We start from the raw sequence: 13291 nt of genomic DNA, 5'->3' as shown, positions 1-13291 counted from the left end.
AATAGAAAGTTCTTGAATTTTATCTCCATGCTTCATCAGCTATCAGTAAATATTCCATTAGTAGAAAAGTTTGGAATAAATGTTAGGCAACGCAAGTTCATGAAGAACTGAGTGACAAAGAAGAGACCACTAAGTTTCGAACCTATATATAATGTTCACCATTGTAGTGTATTGCTACAATGTCCTGGGTACTGAATAACGAGGATTAAGGTGCATTTACAATACCTTACACAATTGGTGCATTCTATTTCGCCAAAGCTCTGTGTGATTTGGGGATAGTATCAAACTCATGCCGCTGGCAGTATACAAACAACTGGACTTAGGAACTCGAAAACCTACTGCAATGAGACTAATATGTCAGTTAAAAGTCCCATGGCATTCTCTGTGATGTATTGGTCAAAGATGTGAGATTCATCTTTCTGGCAGTCATTGTGATTTTGGAATGTGATGTGGATTTCAAATTTCCCATTATTTTGGGGAGGCCATTTCTTGCCACTGGTAGATAATTGGTTTATGTGGAAAGCGGTGAGTTAAAGTTTAGGCTGAATAATCAAGAGGTTAAATTCAAGGTGTGCAAAACAATAAAGAAAGCACAACATCGGTGTGTGCCTAAAGTTGAGATGTTGAGTATTCTTGAAGCTTGTCTCTCCTCTCCAGTTTGTGCACACCATGGAGGAGCTCACACTACCCACAAATTTTTTCAAAGTGGTTACAACCGGCCCACAATTCATCAAGTTATATTTGATTTGGTAAAAGCCTTTGATACGTCCCAAAGGCACGGAGCTATATCTCGTTCTCATGAGCTGCATGTGACCCGTATCTTGGAGGTAGAGTTGCTTGATGTGTGGGATATCAACTTTATGGGATCATTTTTGAGTTCTTATGTGCAAAAGCACATCTTGGTGGAAGTAGACTATGTCTACAAATGGGCAGAAACAGTTGCATTGGCGGAGATAGATGGAAAGAGTGTTGCTAGTTACTTAAAGAAGAATAGTTTCTCTAAGTTTGACATACCTAGAGAGATTAAAAGTAATGGGGGTTCACACTTTTGTACCAAAGTGTTTAGCACACTATTGGCTAAATATGGTATGAGATAGCATAAAGTAGCTACCCCATACCATCCACAGATGGGTGGACAAGTTGAGATTTCTTATCGAAAAATAAAGTCCATACTGGATAAGAATGTGAATGCCAATACGAGTGATTGGGAAAGGAAGTTAGATGATGCATTAAGGGCATACTAGATTACTTTCAAAATACCCATTAGTATGTCACCGTACCAGTTAGTATTTGGAAATGCATGTCATTTGCTTGTAGAATTAGAGCATAGGGCATTGTGGGCGCTAAAAAACTAAATTTGAGTCAGAGTGAAGTGACAAACTTGAGGTTGGAGCATATAAATGAGATGGATGAGTTTTGCTAAGGGCTTATGAGATCTGTTCTTTACAAAGAGAGGATAAAGTTGTACCATGATAAATGCATTGAAAAAGGACCTTCAGTCCTTGGGACTTGGTACTACTTTTCAACTCAAGTCTTAGAGTGTTTCCTAGAAAGTTTAGGGTCCAAGTGGTCAGGACCATTTAAAGTGACGCAAGTATTTTTTGTCTAGTGCCATAGAACTTTAAAATATAATGGGTGAACGGTTTATAGAAAATGGACAATGACTGAAGTTGTACATGGGGTTTCTAGAAAATGTTAAGATATTTGAGGAACTCCAACTTCAAGAAGTCTAAGTAATAGAGTATCCTGCATCGCACCGTGACTTTAAATTGTGTGCTACTTGGGACGCAACCCAAGATGTAATTGTGATAAGTAGTTAATTTTCTTGCTTTTTTCTAATTTTATAGATCCACTTTGTGTTGAATGGTTGCAGGAAGTAATGAGGGTTGAAGAACTTCACCACGGGATGGTAAAGGGCATGTGAAGACCTATCGAGTCCTTGGAAAGGGGGCGGCCTAGTCATTTAAACATTAGCCCCAATGTCTGGCAAGTGGTTACGTAATGGTTTATGGTTGGTTCAGTCTTTGACGGACCGTTTAGCCACTTATGAAAATCTAGGTAAGTTTTCTTAATTTTCACTAAAGGTAGCACCACATGTGGGTTAATAGACCATGCAACTCTTTATGAGTCAGTTCATAGTCCGTGAAAACCAGGTTGACTAAAGTCAAATTGACCCAACCTAGTCTGACCATAACCCTAGCCCCCTATATATAACTTTATCAGTCCATAAGAAACAATTTATTCCCCATTTTTTATTAATACAGTCACTACCCAAGGCAATCTCCTAGATATGACAAGCCGTACTTGACCCCGAATGGGTCTCATACAAGCCTACAACAACAGATTCTATCGCAACGGTTTGAAAAATATTACAATAGATGTATATAGCAACGGTTATAGGCGTTGCATATGGTCCACGATGATATCTGTATATGATACCTTGAAAACCGTTGCAATAAAGCGACAACCGTTGCAAAATATTTGGTATTGCAACGGTTTTTGTAACAATTGGTCGTATATAGCAACGGTTTTTCGTTGCAATTGGTCGTATATAACAACGGGTAACGTTCACACATTGTGGGCACTATATTTCCCTCCTTATTTTTCCTTAAATATTTTCACTAAAGCGCCAAAAGTATATTATACAATTAATTATTTTTTCTTTTCCAAAAAATAACAAAACATATAAAATTTCAATTTTCTCTCGAAGCCTATTTTCATCGTCGTCGATTTCTAGTTCGAAAATCCCTAATCATCGCCGGTACTCCAGTTCACCCAAATAGTCATCAGTGTTGCTGTCTTAGGTTCTAATCGGTGTTGGTTGTGAGTGTATTTTGTTGTGTTGTGCTGCGCTCAACTCACAACAAGATCGTTATTTCTGAAATCGTTGTCTCCAGTTCTGAAATTGTTGTTGGGTGGTGCTTCTCTAACTCACACCACAGCTCCCAAATTTGCTGCACAAAGTTCATTCTCAACTTCTCAAAGCTCTAATTCTAGGTTATATTCTCTATTTTCTCATGCCTATTTTGGACTTATTTTCTAATTTTAGGTTATTCTCTCTGAATTATAAAGTCACTTGGGTTGATTATTTGAACTGTAGATTGTTATAGTGTTGAAGAAGAAAGAAATCAACGAGAGCAGCTGAAGAAAATAATATGCTAAGATTCACTGTTGGTTCACCCGGAGATAGGGCTGCTCTTCAACTAATCAATCGTCCATCTGTTGGCTGTAACAATCAAGGTTAGTTTTTTTATTTCTTCTTCTTATATTTTATCTTGAACAACTCGATCATGATTCGTGCGCACCACTGTTTATTGCTTGCTAGTTAGAACTAGCAAGATTGGCCGAAATGCCTAAATATTGAGAAGACATGATCATTTTCTTGCATATCCACCTGAGTATTTAATTGATTTATTGCTTGAGTATTGACCTGCCAAAGTATTGAATTGTTTCATGAGTAGTAAACTGATTTGTTGCCCGATTATTGACCTGCCTATTGAATTGTTGTGCAAGTATTGACCAGCCAGACTATTAAACTGTTGCCTGAGTATTGAATTGTTTCCTGAGTAGTAAACTGATTTGTTGCCCGAGTATTGACCTTCCTGAGTATTGAACTGTTCCACAAACATTGACTTGCCTGAATATTAAATTGTTGCCTGACTATTGAATTGCTAAATGAGTAGTAAACTGATTTGTTGCCCGAGTATCGACCTACCTGAGTATTGAATTTATGCGCAAGTATTGACCTTCCTTACTTTTAAACTGTTGCTTGAGTATTGAATTGTTTCCTGAGTAGTAAACTAATTTGTTGCCTGAGTATTGACCATCTTGAGTATTGAATTGTTGCGCAAGTATTGACCTGCCTGACTATTAAATTGTTGCCTGAGTATTGAATTGTTGGAGTATTGAACTGTTGCCTAAGCACCTGAACTACCTCTTGTTATACATTCTGAGAAGGGCCTGCATTTTGGTTTGGATACATCAGTTTCCACAAGAATTCTAGCATAGGATATTCTATCCATCGAAGCAGTAAAACTATTACTGTATAAAGGTCAGCCAATGGCACAAGCAACCTTACTCAGTGCTTCTCCCAACCAATATCCCACTGGCAGACCTGGGAAGGTAACTCACAGAGGTATTGTCGTGATACAATCATGGTTAAATTTAAAATCTATAACCCAACATTTTGGCGTAAGTAGGTGTTTGGATATACAGGCTAACATTCAACTTATTCCTTCTACCATCTTATCCTAGTTTATATTGTCTCTTAAATTCCTTCATTTATTGAGTAGCATGGTTTTGGATGAAAAAGTTTTCTGCAATGCTTCCTTTTTGAATTATCTGCAATGCTTAAGTAATAAATAGATAAGTCTGTTAGAATTATCTGCAATGCTTCTTTTATGAATAAAGTTTTGGACAAATCCCTCGAGTTACAGAAGCGTGGTTTTGGATGAAAAACTATGGAGAATTAATGGACATCATGAAATCTTTTATTATTTGGAAGGGTGATTTTTAAATAGTTAAACACATAGATATTTTGTTTTAAGAAAGTTCTTTATCCTCTCGTTAAATCACTTATTATCAAACAGATATAACTTTATGCAAATTCTTTTTTTATAGGTATCAAAAATGAAGAAAGGGGAGAAGATCATAGCAATGAAGATGATCTTGACCCTACTTGAGAAGATTTTTGAATTTCTGATATTAGATAGTTCTAATATTTGTTGTGATATCAAACATTTAAAAACTTATATTGTAACTCATTAGTACTGATGAAATACCTAACGAATCATTTGGGTTTGAACATATGTTTTGCTTTTAGGGATATATTATGATCTCTTGTTAGATATTTTGAATTGTGAATGTTTATAAATCTTTTTGGAATGACGACTAATTATATATGTATATTGTATTATAATTTATTTTATATATATATATTGATAGTGTCTTACAACTAGGATTTCTATTTCATATAGATCATTGCAATATGTTGTTAATTAATTAGAACTGTACGTAGGTTGAATAGATAAAATAAGCAATTGCAATAGAATAGAAAACCGTTGCAATAGGTTAAACAACCGTTGCAATAGAACTGGAAATCGTTGATTTATTATAAAAATAACCGTTGTTATAAAGAAAATAATTGTTGCAATATATATTCTACAGCAACGCTTATAAACCGTTGCATTTACCAACTATATTCTATGGCATAATTGTTGCTATAAGAGTGTCTATGGCAACACAAAGTTACAACCGTTGCAATAACCATCGCCATAGCTCTATGACCACTCGAGCTGATGTAACGTATGGAAACCCATTGCACTAGATATATGGCAACGACTTGTCTACCTATTGCAACGGTTTTCTCTGCGTTGCCACAAGCCTATTTTCCAGTACTGTGCAATGAGACTGATATGTCAGTAAAAAGTCCCATAGGCATTCTCTGTGATGTATTGGTCAAAGAGGTGAGTTTCATCTTTCCGGTTGACTTTGTGATTTTGGATTGTGATGTGGATTTCAAAGTTCCCATTATTTTGAGGAGGCCATTTCTTGCCACTGGTAGAGAATTGGTTGATGCGGAAAGTGGTGAGTTAAGGTTTAGGCTGAATAATCAAGAGGTTAAATTCAAGGTGTGCAAAACAATAAAGAAAGCACAAGATATGAGTTTTGTGTACGTGATTGATGCAATTGATGACGGGGTTATTGAAGCATATATAGAAGAAAGGTTCACTGTGAAAACACTAGCCGCGGTAATTATGAACTTCGATGAGGTTTTAAGAGTAGATTATGTGGAGACCTTAAATGCATTGTTGGGCATGGGTTCACATTCATATTCTCATAAAATGTTAGACCTGGATCAGAAGAACATGTCGAGTCCTCCAGCAAATCCATCAATTGAGAAGCCATATGTGTTTGAATAGAACAACTACTTGGCCATCTGAGGTATGTGTTTGTAGATGAAAATAACATTTTGCCAGTTATTGTGGTTGCAGATCTGTGTGTTGAAAAAGTGCAAGCATTAGTGAAAGTATCGAAAAGGTTCAATAAATCAATTAGTTGAACCATAGCTGGCATCATTGGTATATTCCTGGTATTTTCACTCACAAAATCCAATTGGAGGAGCATTGCAACCTAAGTATAGAGCATCAAGGGAGGTCGGATCCACCTATACAAGAGTTGGTAATGAGGGAGATCATTAAATGGTTAAATGTAGGTGTGGTGTACCTTATTTGTTTTATAGTAATTAGGTAAGACCAATACAATGTGTACCCAAAAAGGGCGGAATGACAGTGGTGGCAAACACTAAAAATGATTTTATCCCACAAAGGCCAGTCATAGGTTGTCGAGTCTGCATGGACTATCGAAAGTTTAACAAATCGACCATGAAAGAACATTTTCCAATGCCTTACATGACAATATGTTAGATAGGTTGGACAGGAAATGCTGGTATTGTTTCTTGGATGGGTACTCTGATTACAACTTGATTTCAGTTGCTCCTAAATATCAGGAGAAAATGACTTTTACATACCTATATGACAACCTCACGTTAAAACACATGCCATTTGGATGATGCAAGGCTCTTTTGACTTTCCAACGATATATGATGTCCATTTTCTTAGACATGGTTGAAAACACTTTGGAGGTATTTATGGATGAATTCTTTGTGGTAGGTGGTACTCTTTATTATTGTTTGTCAATCTTATCAGGGCTCTAAATAGATGTGAAGATGCAAACCTGATTCTGAATTGGGAAAAGGTCCATTTTATGTTCAAAAGGGGCATTATATGGGGCCACAAAGTATCTGAGAAAGGTTTGGAGGTAGACATGGTAAAGAGCGAACTCATTGAGAAGTTTCCTTCACCTATTTTTGTTAAGGAAATCCATAGTTTCTTAGGACATGTAAGGTTCTACAAGAGGTCATTAAAGAATTCTCTAAGATTGCACATCTTTTGTCTAAATTGTTAGAAAGGGAGATAAAGTTCAGCTTTGATGAAGCATGCACCAAAGCATTTGAATGTCTTATGGAGAAATTAACTTCAACTCCAGTTATCATTGCTCCAGATCGATCTGAACCATCTGAGGTAATGTATGATGTGAGTGGTGTTGCTATGCGAGAAACACAACAAGATATTTTACCCAATATATTATGCACAAGCAAAGCATTAAATGGAGCCCAAAAGAATTATACCGTCATCGAGTAAGAATTTCTTGCAATCGTTTATGCTTTTGAGAAGTTTAGAACGTACCTGCTAGGCACAAAGTGATAGTGTACACTGACCATACAATATTGAGATATCTGATGGCAAAGAAAGATGCTAATCTAAGGTTGATAAGATTAGTGCTCTTACTACAAGAACTTGACTTTGAGGTTAAAGACAGAAAAAGGTGTTAAAACCAAGTAGAGGACAATTTGTCTAGGTTAGAAGGAAAAAATAAGGGGGAAGTTGAGCTTCACATTGATGACTCATTTCCAAATGAGCAGGTATTACCCGTTACTGTTGATCTTATTCCTTGGTTTGCTGCTTTTACAAGATATCTTGTCAGTGTTTTGATATCTGAGAACACGACCTTTCAACAAAAAAAGAAGTTATTGCATGATGTGGGAACATACTTTTGGGGCTAACCTTACTTGTACAGGGTTTGTGCTGATAATATAATCAGGCGATGTGTGCCTAAAGTTGAGATGTTGAGTACTCTTGAAGCTTGTCTCTCCTCTCCAGTTTGTGCACACCATGGAGGAGCTCACACTATCCACAAATTGTTTCAAAGTGGTTACTACCGGCCCACAATTCATCAAGATACATTTGATTTGGTAAAAACCTTTGATACGTGCCAAAGGCACGGAGCTATATCTCGTTCTCATGAGCTTCCTGTGACCCGTATCTTGGAGGTAAAGTTGTTTGATGTGTGGGAAATCAACTTTATGGGATCATTTGTGAGTTCTTATGTGCGAAAGCACATCTTGGTGGCACTAGACTATGACTACAAATGGGAAAAAGCAGTTGCATTGGCAAAGATAGATGGCAAGAGTGTTGCTAGTTTCTTGAAGAAGAATATTTTCTCTAAGTTTGACATACCTAGAGAGATTAATAGTGATGGGGGTTCACACTTCTGTACCAAAGTGTTTAGCACACTATTGGCTAGATATGGTATGAAATAAAATAGAGTAGCTACCCCATACCATCCATAGATGGGTGGAAAAGTTGAGGTTTCTTATCGAAAAATAAAGTCCATACTGGATAAGACTGTGAATGCCAATAAAAGTGATTGGGAAAGGAAGTTAGATGATGCATTAAGGGCATACTAGACTGCTTTCAAAATACCCATTAGTATGTCACCGTACCAGTTTGTATTTGGAAATGCATGTCATTTGCTTGTGGAATTAGAGCATAGGGCATTGTGGGCGCTAAAAAACTAAATTTGAGTCAGAGTGAAGCAACAAACTTGAGGTTGGAGCATATAAATGAGATGGATGAGTTTGTCTAAGCGCTTATGAGATCTGCTCTTTACAAAGAGAGGATGAAGTTGTACCATGATAAACGCATTGAAAAAGGACCTTCAGTCCTTAGGACTTGGTACTACTTTTCAACTCATGTCTTAGAGTGTTTCCTAGAAAGTTGAGGGTCCAAGTGGTCAGGACCATTTAAAGTGACACAAATATTTTAGTCTAGAGCCATAGAACTTTAAAATATAAAGGGTGAACGGTTCAAAGAAAATGGACAATGACTGAAGTTATACATGGGGTTTCTAAAAGAGGTTATGATAGTTGAGGAACTCCAACTTCATGAAGTCTAAGTAATAGCGTATCCTGCATCGCACCGCGCCTTTAAATTGTGCGCTGATGCACCCCAAGATGTAATTGTAATAAGTAGTTAATTTTCTTGCATTTTTCTAATTTTATAGATCCAGTTTTTGTTGAATGGTTGCAGGAAGTAATGAGGGTTGAAGAACTTCACCACGGGATGGTAAGGGGCATGTGAAGACCTAGCCGGTCCATGGAAAAGGGGGCTTCCTAGTCATTTAAACATTAGCCCTAATGTCTGGAAAGTGTTTACGGTTGGTTCAGTCTTTGACGGACCGTTTAGCCTCTTATGAAAATCTAAGTAAGTTTTCTTAATTTTGACTAAAGGTAGCACCACATGTGGGTTAATGGACCATACAACTCTTTATGAGTCAGTTCATAGTCCATGAAAACCAGGTTGACTAAAGTCAATTTGACCTAACCCAGTCTGGCCATAACCCTAGCGCCCTATATATAGCTTTATCAGTCCATAAGAAACAATTTATTCCCCACTTCTTTTGAATACTGCCAAGACCCAAGGCTAGCTCCTAGATGCGACACGGCGTACTTGACCCCTAATGGGTCTCATATAGCATTTCATTGCATTCGATAGTAGGAAATAGTACGGAATTAAAGCTTTATTTAAACCCATATAATCAAAAAGTCATTTAAAACTTATGAAAAACAACAGAAGTTTATTGTCTCACATGGCCATCTAAACACAACATCCGAAATATAAGTAGGGACATGACCCTTTACAATCGAAAAGTCTAACAATAGTCTTTTACATGAAATAAATGGAAACATCAAGTACTTATATTCGATCTATGAGGACATACCACTAAGTGTCTTGGAGAATCTCAAATCCAAGTCCTTGATCTAGAGAAAGCAACTCACATGTTGGAACCTACACTTGTAGTAAAACATGAAGAAGACTGGGTTAGCGCAATTAAGTACTAAGTATGATAGCCATGCAAAATCATGCTTAACAAAATTCATTATATTTGAAAGTCATGCTTTTAAGCCATTTTGATAAAACTTAATGAACATAGTAAAAGAGGCATAATATTCAAACATAAACAACATACAAGTCATTTAACCACATTAGAACATAATCAACATGTAATCCTATACCTTCACATTTAGCCTTCACCTCAAGTAACCCTCAAGCTATACTTTGTGCAATGTATGGATAGCGTCCCATATCACCATCCACACTAAAGTACCACCTTAAGGTCACCAAAAGTGAACTTACCATTCAACCTTCCCATCTTCACACAATACTCGTACATAAGAGACATAAACCTTTCATAAGTCATATCATCACCTAAGGACCATAAACTAAGTCAACTCTAAGTCATACTTGTGCAATGTGCAAGTAGCATCCCATACTACTACTCACACTAAGTACTCCTTTGAAGTCACCATAGACAAGGCACATTCACATACAATAAGTCATAGAGAGGAAGTAACTCATACTACAATCCAAGTATAACATGCATATTTACATTTAAGCACATTCACATACAACATTCTTCATTAACTTCATTTAGGACACATTCATACATTAGCCAATAAGACTTAGAAAACTCACTACGACCCTCTCAAAGCCTACTCGTGCAATGCATGGATGGCATCCCATACTACCACCCACACTTCATAGAACTCATCAAGAAACCGTAATGCACATCTCATATGATGGTAATAGGCATTAACTGACATAGACCATGAGAGATAAATCATGGAATCCGCTGTCTACTTGCCTAATGTAGGACCGATAACATTTTAATTTGGATGGAATCCACAAGCTAATATCCTATGTGGGCACATAATTATGTGACAAGAAAGATGTTCATTAAAATTCGGACTAATGTAGGGAGAACTTCCATCTAATGATATCCTCTCGGTGCTTGGCCTCCATTCCCATTGAGTAGTTGATTTTCATTAACATCATTGAACTTGAGAGGGCCACCAACATTAGGCCTACCGACCCAAGGTACATTACACAAGAAAGGGCCACCACCATTAGGTCTACCGATTCAAGGTACATTAAGGATATCTCATTGACTTTCCAAGAAGGGTGCCATAAACATAGGATTTACCGATACAAGGTCATTATTTCATACATGAAAGGGCCACCAACATTAGGTCTACTGATCCAAGGTTTAGCCTAGAATACTTCATCATTCATTCATGAAAGGCTACCAACATTAGGTCTACCAATTCAAGACAATAAGACATTAAGTCAAGATACGCTCATTATACAAGAAAGGATGTCTAATCCTACCAATTCGAGATATCACAATCACCTTTACATTCATTTATACAGCAATAGGATGCATAAGTCTACCAATTCGAGATATACAATTCATAGAAGAAAACCCTTCATATTTCATCATCATCAGTCAATTGTGTTAATTGAGAATATGCTTTTAATCAATAACACAATTACATTCTAAACATGATCATTATACATTCATTGAAATCACACACATATACTTTACATCACAATCATATATATATCCTTCATATATAGAGGTACAAGGACGATATCCATCAATTCAATACCACAATATACATAGTAGGTAAATACCTACACCTTCAAGTGGATCAATAGATCAAGCACAATTCTACTTCAATATGTAATTTGATCATAACTTGCCCTTCAAGGGTCATGGATCACATTCACCCACACACCTTAGATCAATACAATTTGGCAAGAGAAATAACATGATTTCAACCTTCTATATCCATATACTCATAAACAATTCACATACTTCATAATCAATCAAATTCCAATCACAAATCGTAATTTAAGAATTTGGGGGAAAACATGGGTTATAGGAAGAAATCATCATAATTCATCTTTAAATCCGCAATTCATTCATCAATCAATGCAATAAAGCCTTTTGAAATCATTTATAATCAAACCCATGCACAGATTGAAATCTAGGGTTTTTGGGTAAACATTGGAGACTTGGAATCACTTTTGAAATTGGCTCCTTGAAAGATAATAAGTCAAGGATGACGACCACCATACCTTTAATGGAAGAATCCCACGAAAATCCCTTGAAAAACTTGAATATTTGACCTTGGAAGCTTGAAGTCTTTCACCTCCAATGGAGGTTTCTAGAGAGAGAACTTTTGTAAAGAGAGATGGGTTCTATTTTGTGATTTTGAATAATTAATTGAAAAATAGAGTTTAATACTTTTAATACTCTTAAAATACTTTAAATAACCAAAAATAACCGTCCCCCAACTTAACTCAACTTAAAAAGATTTTACCAAAAGACCCTCACCTTGGCCAAACCAAACCAGCAACACAGGTGGGGACTCACGACACCAAACCACGGACCGTGGTTTGGGTCACACCCCATCTTGGTCAAGTGTAGTTTGGGGATGTGGCTTGGTTTTGGGGTCCAAGACCTATGGAGGCCATCCACGGGGCGGGGATGTACCTACGGTGTGTGGTCCTCTTCCGTAGATCACCACGTTTTTGGGTAGTTTTTGGTTTGAAGGGGTCTTGGGGGTTAGGCTTAGGGTCCTCCTCAAGGACTCCTACAGTGGTCCTTGGGGAGTCGTACCTTGACATTTACCCCCTAAAGCCCTCAACAATAGCTCAGGACAACATTATACACCCTCAAACCTCACATCAACTCAAAGACACACATGTTAGGCTCTAGTTTCACTTATTCATTTTACGGGTCGTTACATTATCCTCCACTTAGGAACATTCGTCCTCGAATGACACTTTAAACACATTAAGGGATTAACGACTCAAGAGTAGAAGCCCATCATGCATGCAACATTATAACCAATGCACAAAAATAGGAGGAAACATCAACTCCACTTCAAAAATCTCAACGCAATGCAAGAAAGTAAGAACTACATCTACAAACTCATTATGCATCAAAACTTCAGATTTCTCATTACATTGGAGGAATTACCTTCTCCAACACATATCATGCTCACCATAACATCATTAAGCACATTATGCATTTTCTTCATAAAAGCACATTTAGGCATGTTCAACATTTATCCTCATGAAGCATGTAAACAACTCGTAGTAAATGCACATTATCATGAGAAACATAATTCATGAAAACTCATTTTCTCATATAAACAAGAATTTTACTAGATCATGCATAATAGAAGGAGACCATGGAAACACATATTCACAAATGACTCCAAACACATGAAACAAGCTAGAAGGAACTCTTGGTCTTAAGCTTGAATAAGAATAGAAGGAAAGAGATAAGGATATAAAAACTCTCAACAACCTTACTATTCAACATACCATCCCCCACTTAGGAGAAAACACAACTAAGGCTAATCATTAAAAACAACATAGGAACCTCATCACAACATCACAACTATAAGGAACTATCACTTACTGATACCTTTATCCGGATCAGCTCCTTTGTCCTTGTTAGCTTGAAGAGCATAGAAACGATTCCTCTTGGGAGCATCAAGATCCGGGCCAGTAAGAGAAGCTTGTTTGGCCTCCCT

The 13291-nt window shown here is 36.9% G+C and overlaps 1 protein-coding gene across 1 annotated transcript; it reads left to right on the top strand.

Annotated features, from left to right (window-relative positions):
• The first annotated feature begins 620 nt into the window (after positions 1-620).
• On the top strand, positions 621-3145 carry LOC107060527 (uncharacterized). Its single transcript, XM_015308514.1, has 3 exons — positions 621-1086; positions 1848-1909; positions 3101-3145. Exons 1-3 carry the CDS (start codon positions 621-623, stop codon positions 3143-3145), a joined length of 573 nt encoding a protein of 190 aa, XP_015164000.1.
• The last annotated feature ends 10146 nt before the right edge of the window (positions 3146-13291 follow it).

Source organism: Solanum tuberosum, unplaced genomic scaffold (genome assembly GCF_000226075.1).
Source record: "Solanum tuberosum cultivar DM 1-3 516 R44 unplaced genomic scaffold, SolTub_3.0 scf00088, whole genome shotgun sequence".
Taxonomy (NCBI): domain Eukaryota; kingdom Viridiplantae; phylum Streptophyta; class Magnoliopsida; order Solanales; family Solanaceae; genus Solanum; species Solanum tuberosum.
Note: the sequence above shows the minus strand (reverse complement) of the source record. Positions and strands in the feature narration are given on the sequence as shown.